Source organism: Hypomesus transpacificus, unplaced genomic scaffold (genome assembly GCF_021917145.1).
Source record: "Hypomesus transpacificus isolate Combined female unplaced genomic scaffold, fHypTra1 scaffold_48, whole genome shotgun sequence".
In the NCBI taxonomy this organism is placed as follows: Eukaryota; Metazoa; Chordata; class Actinopteri; order Osmeriformes; family Osmeridae; genus Hypomesus; species Hypomesus transpacificus.
In genome coordinates, this window is record NW_025813996.1 from 151,610 (window position 1) to 162,300 (window position 10,691).

At 42.7% G+C, this 10,691-nt stretch overlaps 1 protein-coding gene across 1 annotated transcript in view; it reads left to right on the plus strand.

The window, feature by feature from the left end:
- LOC124465372 overlaps nucleotides 1-3,240 on the plus strand; it is a 39,468-nt gene extending 36,228 nt beyond the window's left edge. Inside the window, exon 5 of the mRNA XM_047017110.1 lies at nucleotides 2,346-3,240. Within this exon, the coding sequence (XP_046873066.1) occupies nucleotides 2,346-2,542 (197 nt within the window). The 3' untranslated portion in view covers nucleotides 2,543-3,240. The remainder of the gene's footprint in view (nucleotides 1-2,345) is intronic.
- Nucleotides 3,241-10,691: the final 7,451 nt, after the last annotated feature.

A 10,691-nucleotide genomic window follows, 5' to 3' on the forward strand; every position in this document is an offset into this window, starting at 1 on the left:
ACAGGTAAGAGATTTGATGGCAAAGGATCATCTTGCAAAGCAAGTTTAGCATTTTGTGTGTGAGGTTTTCAGTTTTGTGCGTGCAGTTTTGAGGAAGACGTTAGTGTTTTGAGAAACGTGTGTTAAGAATTGTGAAAAAATGTCAGTGAGCAAATACATTTCCTCTTGGTTTACAGTCTACATAAAAAACAAGATTACATAATGCAGGGCTCTAGAGTGCGACCAATTTGGTTGCACTAAGCGACCAAGATCTGTACTAAAATGTGTGACAAAAAATGTTCCTAGATCGCACCGGTGCACGTAACCTCCTTTCATCCGCTGACTCTCCACGAACGAAGCGTTTGTTCTCCTTTGACGGAACTCACACATGATTCGATCATATCATGGTCTAAACCAATCAGAGACAGAGATGGGGTGGGTCTTTGCCTCTGATTGGCTATGGTCCAGATATTCCTGTAGGTTAACACTGCTCTGTGCTGTGTGATTGATTTTGAAATTACGACCTGAGCACCAGAAAATCAGTTACGGAGCTGGGCCATGGAGCTAACTCATGGAGCTAGGATTGTGATGCTAGGGAGAGTGTGGCAAGCTGGTTTCGCCAAGGCCAAAGAACAAGAAGGCCAAATTACAGGTGTTGGCCATCTGAAGGGCATGCAACAACAAGGGGGGACACGCTATAAGACTTTGAGACATGAAATGTTAGGGTCTCAGTTCAGAAAAGCACTTTTAAACAGTAGCACTTTCTATTTTGAAATATTTTATTTAGGTATATGGAGCATGATTAAAAGGTGACCTTCAAATTGTGGCGACGCAAGGAAAAATGTGGGTGCACCTACATTTTGTGCTGGTGCACCTAAATAAAAAAGTTAGGCGCACCAGTGCAACCAAGGCCCACATTGCCGCAGTCTCCCGGTCTTGTAGATTCACCCTCTACAACATCCGGAAGATCAGGAGATACCTGTCTGAGCACTCCACCCAGCTGCTAGTCCAAGCAATGGTCCTCTCCAAGTTGGACTACTGCAACTCGCTGCTCGCTGGTCTCCCAGCATGTGCAACCCGCCCTCTTCAGAGGATTCAGAACGCAGCGGCCCGCCTGGTCTACAATCTACCCAGACGCTCCCATGTTACCCCGCTCCTCATCTCTCTCCACTGGCTACCCATCAACGCCCGTATCAGATTCAAGACCCTGGTACTGACCTTCCGAGCAGTGAACGGGACTGCACCCGACTACATCAAGTCTCTCCTGCAACCCTACACCCCCACCCGTCACCTACGGTCTTCCTCAGACAACCGCCTGGTGGTCCCACCGCTCAAGACTGCCAGGTCCCAACACAAGCTCTTCTCCTGCCTGGCCCCCCAATGGTGGAACCAGCTCCCCAACTCCATCAGGGACACTGACTGTCTCCCCACCTTCAAGAAAAGGCACTTGTTCCGGGAGTACAACGGCACTTAGGAATGCTTGGCTGGACCTGTTGTTAGTTTCCTCCAGGATCACAATGACTCTTATTGAGTGACTTGTTGCTCTTGTAGGTTAGTTATAACGAAGTTAAGTCTTGTACTCGCTGTGAAATATTTTACTATTGATTGTTCTTCCACAGGTACAGTCCTGCACTTTTTTGTGGTTCATGTTGTTTTAATTTGTAACTTGTATAACTGCATGCTCTTATGGGTCTTCCCTTTTGGCACTTGTTTAGTTTTTTCACAATGTATGCTTCATGTTTTGGCTGCTTGCAATGTTTGGGACTACCTCGTTGCTATGATCAGTGACCTATGCTCTTTTGTAAAGCTCTCTCTTGGAAGTCGCTTTGGATAAAAGTGTCTGCTAAATGCATAAATGTAAATGTAAGGCAAAAGGTTAGTCTGGAGCCCCGTAATGTAGTCACTACATACTAACACCCACAGTAATAACATGTAGGTAGGACACTTTGTCATGTATGCAGTACAAGTTACTACACAAGTGAAACATGGAATGGGGGTGGGCATCTGTCTCCCAGGGTAATGGAATGTTAATATTGAACTTGTTTTGGGAACATAACCTTCAACTTCTCCTTTGCAACATTCACGTACCACTTCTCCTCATCAACATCTCCACCATTCTATTATTCTTACGTTTTCTTAAAAAGCTCTACCTCTAACCCTTAATACCATGTAATAACATAATAATACGTATGTACCTACCATGTTGTCATTATCAGTCCTGTAGTTATGTGGTTAGTAATGTACACTCAGTGTAAAGTGTTACAAAATAGTATGTCTACAACAAATTACATGAAACTTGATAAATTCAATAGGATATCTATAAAGTGTATTTAGTGTACCCCTTTTTCTTCTTCTTGTCTTTCCAGGGGAGATCATTCACCTGCCGGTGACTGCTACGGCCCAGGAGTCTGACCATGGTGCCTGCTCTGGGAATGCATCACACTCTTCACTAGGAGACTATCAGCAAATCTTTGAGTATTCTGTACAAGGTTTACCAGAGTTCAGAGAGGAACACCCAGGTGTATGGCGGGCTGTACTAGTAGTTATACTGGAGATAAAATAGATAAAACAAAATAGGGAAGGAGTGAACAGTCATGAATAGAGCATTCTTTCAGCAGTTTAAAATATTAGCCCATACCACAACATTAATTCTGAGTCATTAGTTCAGTGTGGTAATGTTTCGTATAGATCAGGGGTGGAGTGTTAGACTGCAAATCAGTCCTCCATATAATCTTTGGATAAAAGGGTTAGAGGAAGCCTTTAGTCTGAAGGGTTAGGGTTAGAGAAAGCCTTTAGTGTGAAGGTGATTTGCCTCACCTGTGTTGCTTGTGGCCGTGATTAAAACATTCACTTCACGCAGAGGATTTATCATTAAATACCATTACCAACCTAACTATGATAGAGGAGGAATTTCCTCAAGGGGGTCAAAACAAAAACTGTAGGACTACAGAGGGAGGTAGGATACAATTAAGTTTAATACTGTGGAACCATAGTGTCTGTATGCATGTCAAGCAACACCTTGAATTGAGTTGTGGCAGTCACGTTCCTTTCGTGGTCAAAGAGTTATTATAATTTCAGAAAGGTGTGAATACATAAGCTCACATGCCTCAAGTAAAAACAATCAGCTTGTTCTTTGTTCCTGTCAAGCAAGTAACCTGAATTAAAAGCTAAAATAAAGCACTGGTTAATGCTAATTGGGTGTGCTTTGCGTTCGGCAAGGGCCCAACCTTTGTTCTCTCACATGTACTATTGTGTTTTCCTGTTTCTCTTTCTTATTGTGAGAATGCTGTTAAGCATTATTATTTCCAACTTCTTAGTTCTTTCGCCCCCTTTAACTTGTCCTGCATACTTTCACAGATTCCTACAATGTTGGTATCAAAACGTTCAGCTTCTTCAGGAGATGTGTGCTATGACTTTTCTCATTTCTCACTTTTATACTTTTTAAAATATAAAGGTTTTTGTGCAAATTATTCTCCCATTAAAAGTAATGGTAAATCCTTTCAAATAATTAAAAAAGCTTCCTCCTCTTTCAAACTTAACTACTTCAGCATACTTTCAGCTAGAGACACCATTCAACGTTTAAAATGTTCACAAGACATTCAGCGATTCCCAAATGATTCAGCTTTTTAAAATATTCAGCCAATTTTGAATGATGACAGTTTGAAATACATGAACATGTTTGCTCCTTCTTGATTTTTATGCATGAGCAGCCAGCAGGGTGTGCCACTCCGTGTTGGCTGCTCTTTTTCTGATGTTCAACAGCTTGGTAGCGATCGAGTTACTTGTATTTTTATTTACGTTCCGTTGCATGGTTAAAGTTTAAATTACGTTTTTGTGGCGAAAGGTGAAGCTAACGGTGGCTAACTTGCTAGCCACAGTCACTGAACGGACGTTATACGTCACTAACATCACAAAAACACATGACTACCTCTAGCACAGGGGTGGGGAACCTTTTTTCTGTAAAGGGCCATTTGGATATGTATTAAATCATTCGGGTGACGTACAGAATTATCAACTTAAAAATGTGCCTACTATATTTGGTCAAACAATTAATTAACTCACCCCTAATGTGCTGGCTGGAACTGCTTCTCTTTGGTGAGATTTGTGATGTTAGCTGGCACGGATGCAGCCTGCTTTGACTGGGGGTGCAGTGAACATTTCTGGGGGGGTATCATGATTACAGAAAGGGATCGTATAATTTTTATAGGCCTATTGCTTCAATTTTTTAGACTGCATATCAATCCGAGTGTTAATCAGGCACGGAGCCACACGTTGTAAACATTCGGGGCTTACGCCAAACCAATAATGTATTCTGGGTTTGATTTGCTAGAAAGGAATTCCACAGTTAATGTGAGCGCGCAGAGCGCGCAAGCCAAATTTTTTGATAAATTGGTACGTAACGCTGCGCGCCTCCATGGTCCTATTCCACATATTAAAATAGTGCTGCTGCCAACGAATGATGCACCTAACAATATGTTTCCTGCAGTGCCTTGGCGGGCCGGACCAAATGCGGCCCGCGGGCCGGACGTTCCCCACCTCTGCTCTAGCAGAACATTAGTTTAGCAGCTCGTTAACTTCTGGGAGATAGCTAGGCTAACTATAACTTTACTGCAAGGCAGCTGCAGAAACGCCACAAGCAAAGAGGCCAGTCTGATAACTATTTACTCATTTAAAATTGTCATTAAAAAATATATATATATGAAATGTAATGTACACTATAAGATGATATAAGGAAGTACATCTACATTTACATTACATTTATGCATTTAGCAGACGCTTTTATCCAAAGCGACTTCCAAGAGAGAGCTTTACAAAAGAGCATAGGTCACTGATCATAACAACGAGGTAGTCCCAAACATTGCAAGCAGCCAAAACATGAAGCATACATTGTGAAAAAACTAAACAAGTGCCAAAAAGGAATACCCATAAGAACGTGCAGTTATACAAGTTACAAATTAAAACAACATGAACCACAAAAAGTGCAGGACTGTACCTGTAGAAGAACAATCAACATTAAAATATTTCACAGCGAGTACAAGACTTAACTTCGTTATAACTAACCTACAAGAGCAACAAGTCACTAAATAAGAGTCATTGTGGTCCTGGAGGAAACTAACATCAGGTCCAGCCAAGCATTCCTAAGTGCCTTTGTACTCCCGGAACAAGTGCGTCTTGAGCCTTTTCTTGAAGGTGGGGAGACAGTCAGTGTCCCTGATGGAGGTGGGGAGCTGGTTCCACCATTGGGGGGCAAAGCAGGAGAAGAGCTTGTGTTGGGACCGGGCGGTCTTGAGCGGTGGGACCACCAGGCGGTTGTCTGAAGAAGACCGTAGGTGACGGGTGGGGGTGTAAGGTTGCAGGAGAGACTTGATGTAGTCGGGTGCAGTCCCGTTCACTGCTCGGAAGGTCAGTACCAGGGTCTTGAATCTGATGCGGGCATTGATGGGTAGCCAATGGAGAGAGATGAGGAGTGGGTTAACGTGGGAGCGTCTGGGTAGATTGTAAACCAGGTGGGCCGCTGCGTTCTGAATCCTCTGAAGAGGGCGGGTTGCGCATGCTGGGAGACCAGCGAGCAGTGAGTAGCAGTATTCCAACTTGGAGAGGACCAGTGCTTAGACTAGCAGCTGGGTGGAGTGCTCAGACAGGTATCTCCTGATCTTCCGGATGTTGTAGAGGGTGAATCTACAAGACCGGGAGACTGGTAACCCCAAGGTTCCTGGCAGAGGATGAAGGGATCACCGTCGCAGATCCCAGGGTGATTGACAGATCGTGGGAGATGGAGGGTTTAGCCGGGATGATGGTAAGTTCTGTTTTGGCGAGGTTCAGCTGGAGGTGGTGCTCGGTCATCCAGGCGGAGATGTCTGTGAGGCAGGCCTCAATCCTAGCTGAGATCCCCGGATCAGTCGGGGGGAATGACAGGTACAGCTGTGTGTCGTCAGCGTAGCAGTGGTAGGAGAATCCATGGGAGGTGATGATTGGTCCAAGTGAGGTGGTGTACAGAGAAAAGAGGAGGGGTCCAAGGACGGAGCCCTGTGGGACACCAGTGGAGAGCTGGCGAGGGCCTGACAGTTTGCCTACCCAGGAGACCTGGTAGGGTCTTCCCAACAGGTAGGATGAGATCCAATGGAGTGCAGTGCCAGTGATGCCCATCTCAGAAAGTCTGGAGAGCAGAATCTGGTGGTTAACCGTATCAAATGCTGCAGAAAGGTCCAGCAGAATGATGACGGATGACCTGGAAGCCGCTCTGGCAGACTGGAGGGCAGTGGTGACTGAAAGAAGGGCAGTCTGTGGAGTGGCCAGTCGTGAAGCCCGATTGGTTGTGGTCAAGCAGTTTGTTAATAATTCTCACATATTGGCCACAAATGACATTGTGACAAATGACAAACACATAAGCAATGAATACCCCATGTCTTCAACATGGATTCATTGTTTCTGACATGAATAATCAACTCTACTTTAATTGATGGTTGACCAATTATACTCATTATGAGTGTAAGATATGTCAGATGACACCATGATATCATGATGCTCCTGAACCACTTAAAAGCAGACCTGCAGAGGCTAACAAGGAGGTCCTTTGCACTGACCCCTGCAACCCAACTACTGGAAGTGTTAAGGTTCTATGCCACTGGCAGTTTTCTGGAGGTTATTGGAGATGGACATGGGCTCTCAAGGCCTCAGTTTCAAGATCTGTGCAGGCTGTCACAACTGCATTACTTTGTCACATCCCAGACCACATTCAATACCCACAACCAGAGGGGACACGTCTGCGGTGCAGGACTTATACTACCTTCAATGGCTTTTATGATTTTTGTATTAGTAGTAGTTTTCACTCCCTCCTGGCCCCTTCACCCTGTGTGACTTCCCAGTCAACCCTGTGGAGTCTTTCCATTTCCTGGGCGCCACCATTTCCCAACATCAGGCTTGGCTCTGCCACCAGCCTCTTCATCCACCGGGCTTGGCGTGCTATCAGCCCTATAATTCTAATAAACATCAATGTTCAATTGTTGTTGTGTTATTGTACTGGTAAAAGCTTTACGTTAATGCATTTTCAATTACTATTCCACATTACAACAGCCATATTTCAATTGTATAGTATTTTGAATAAGACTGACATCGTTTTTTAAATACCTTCATTGCATGCGCCAAACCCACCAAATCAAATTATTTTGTGTAACCTAAATTTACTTGAGAATAAACTGGATTCAGATGTTTTCTGCACTTAAACTTGTATGGCTTAACAAATATCCCAGTTCCATCATAACTGGTGTAAAAAGAGAACCAAAATAATCGTATTTTCCATCTGAAGTAACTTTCAGCATTAGTTTAGGGTAGTTTTCATGGTTGGAGCAGGCAGAAGGCAAAATATTAATCTAAACAGTGTTCGGTAAACACTGAGGCAGGATGACAGGGCAAAGGTAGCCTACCAGACGAAAGGCTAGGAGAGGAATCAAGGACAAAAACTGTCCGGGGCAGGTCACTTGTTTAGCCATTATTGTGGCGATGTTAGTACATTGGGTAAAAAGCACTAGTCTAGCAAAGTTAGCTGCCTAAATGCCGCCAAGAGTCTTCAGAACCCCTAGCAATCATAGCTACCTTTTATCGTTCTACAACTTGCTTCAACAGTTCCATTTTATTCGGAAACAAATTAAACACACACCAGTCAACTATAAATCAGGTTTATATTAATACATCTTATTAAATACATTTGAATAATGAAAACAAACATTGCATGCATTTTGATCAAACTTGCCTGGGCGGGCCTGTGAGTAATATGGGCGGGCCAGTGCCGCCCTGGCCCAATACTGGCTACGCCCCTGCTATAATCTACGACGATTTTCAAGTGCCTCTTTAGCTACGATGGTTTTGGGAAACGGCCCGTACAACTAAGATCCATCGTACGATGGACTCTACGATCAATTTAGGCTTACGACACTTTCGGGAAACGCAGCCCTGAACTCGATTGCCACAGCCTAAACTTTGTCAATCTGTTCATGAAAATAATTAATTTAAGCCTACACAACGGAACGTTAAATCAAATTCAGCCAACGCAATCGCTACCAAGACGAACACAGTCTAGTACTGTACTGTAGTAGCCTACAATTTACCGGGGCAGCTTCTCCATACAGGGCTATATCGCATTTTGTCTCGTTACTGACAATGATAGCTACCACTGAGATTTTTATGAATGAGGGATTTTCCCCTAAATAAATGTCAAGGTTAGTTACGTATTTGGGGGCATATTTTCAGTTAGCAGATGGTACTATTCGCGATTCTATCTGAGATAGCTACTGTACTGCTGGTAACGTTGTTAGAATAAGCTTCAAAGGGGGTTCTTTATTAATGAATGAATGCAATATAAGTAGGCTAAATGCCTGAAAATAACACGAGAAGGAAAAAACTTTAAATGACGTTTAAATAATAGAGATTAGGTCAATTTTTACACCGGTCAGCTACATGTATTCGTTTTGATTCAACTATGAGGATGCTGATCACCATTCCCTCTTGCAGGGGAAATGAGAAAACAACTATTCCATTCTAGCCTACTCTTCACTCTTAGTATTTTGAGTTGTAAATGAGCAGAAAAAAATGTGCTTTTAAATCTATGTAATCTTTATAAATAATAAGTACACTATCCATTTTTTGATATAAATATACAGAAATATCAGTTGTAAAATGACATTTAAATACGGACCCCTCTGCAACCGACGCAAATTGTATACAATTTCCCCAGAAATTGTACCCTCTCTAGTATTAATTTTCCTGTGCTAACATGTATAGGGGCCTACATACATACATACATTAAACTTATAAGGTTTGTAGTCTCGATAAGTAGTTTGTCATTTCTAAGATTTTGACATTTCAATGTAGTTTGATGTAGTGTAGATGGAGCTTTCTATCATCAAAATATAATATGACCTTGTAACATATCGCTTCTATAGCTTGTGCGACAATTGTTTCGTAATGAATCTGGATGAGTGTCTAACAAATTTAACTAATATCCATGTCATTTTGTAATATTTGTACAGTGTAATTGTAACGGGTATGCAACGGACGTGGTCTTGCTCCGCCAAGGCCATCGTTCGCTGCCATCGGGAGTCGAACTTGCCACCTCTGGACTGCCAAGCGCAACCACTACCAGCTACGCCAAAGAGCAGCTAGATATTCGATGACGCGAGTGGCCCATTACATACCTGAGGAGTGAATTTCACCAGTTCACACTGGCTACATAATCATGCACCTTATAAATACAGAACATTCTTAAACCATTAGGCTACATAACTAGGGTTGGGTATTGTTTGGGTTTTTACGAGACCGGCCCAGATAGCCTACCTAAACTTTCCCTGAACCGATACTTAAAGGGGCAATTGACTGCAAAACCGATTTTACCTTGTCATAGTTGAATAACGACAGTTCGGTGGGTAAACTCAACATACCATGATCATCAAAGTCCATTGACACCTTTTTCCTATTCAAATCTCAAAAAGAAAAAATTTGGCTGTAAAACGCTAGCTTTTCAACAAAGCTACCGTTCCTACGTAGGACCGGTGATCGCCCTCTTATTGGCTCTGGTCTGTATCTTTGTCACGCCCCAGAATTTACATCCAGACCAGCCCGAGGTAGCGTCTATCTCCGATACTAGTTTAGCTGCGCGCTGCTCTGTGTAGGCTACTTATAAGGAATTACAGAGAAGAACGTTTTGAATTATAACAAGGATATTGAAAATGGACCACGGTCGTAAATGCTGTGTTCCAGGCTGTACAGGGAAGGCTAACACTCACAGTCTTCCCAAGGAGCCAAACATTCAACAGGCATGGCTGCTGTTGTCTATGAGAAGATCCCTGCGAAGTTCGACACTCAATCATTCATTTGCTTTGAACATTTCACCCAAGACAGTTTTGACAACCTTGGACAATTTCAAGCAGGATTTGCTAGGAAGCTGAACCTGGAAAGAGGTGCTGTTCTGACCGTATGCTCATTGCAACCGCAAGCTATAAGGACAGTATGATGTTGTGCTAACAGTTATTAGCAATGCTAACGTTTGCTGTATATAGCATACCAGGTAGAATGCTAAATACGTATCTACACACATCAAATGACTCTAGCTAGACTAGCTGTAGTCGGCATTAGAAGGGAAGCTTCCGAAAAATAGCCAGAAAACGAACAGCAGTCTGGCTTATTGCTAACGCCTGTCTAAATAATCTATTTGAAAGAACTGGAGAAAGGCAGGTTCTAGATACAAGATACGTTAGCATTGCTAGTAACTGTTACTAGTAACACCTAGACTGTACTGTAGGCATGTAAACAAGTTTAGCTTGCTAGTTAACGCAAGAGCATAGGTAGAATGTGTGATAATTTAGCCTAGTTTATTGGCAATGGGGCTAACGTTGATTCATGTTCCTGACTGTGTTTCATTCAAATAAATAACCTGTGTAATGAAAATCTACATATCACGATGCATGTTTGTCCAGATCTTTTTCATGTTATTTTACAGCAAGATATCTAGAGCTAGCCTAGCTAGCTAACTGAAGCCGAGTAGAATCACGATATGGTTTGGTTGCTAAACTGTAGCCTAACGTTCTACCCACCTAAGTCAATCCAGTTTGCTTCAACAACAGAAGTGGAAACAAGTAATGTTATCATTTCAAATGATATATAGTCAATCTGTTGAAAACAATGTTGTGTAGACACAATAGATTTATTTGCGCGTTTTT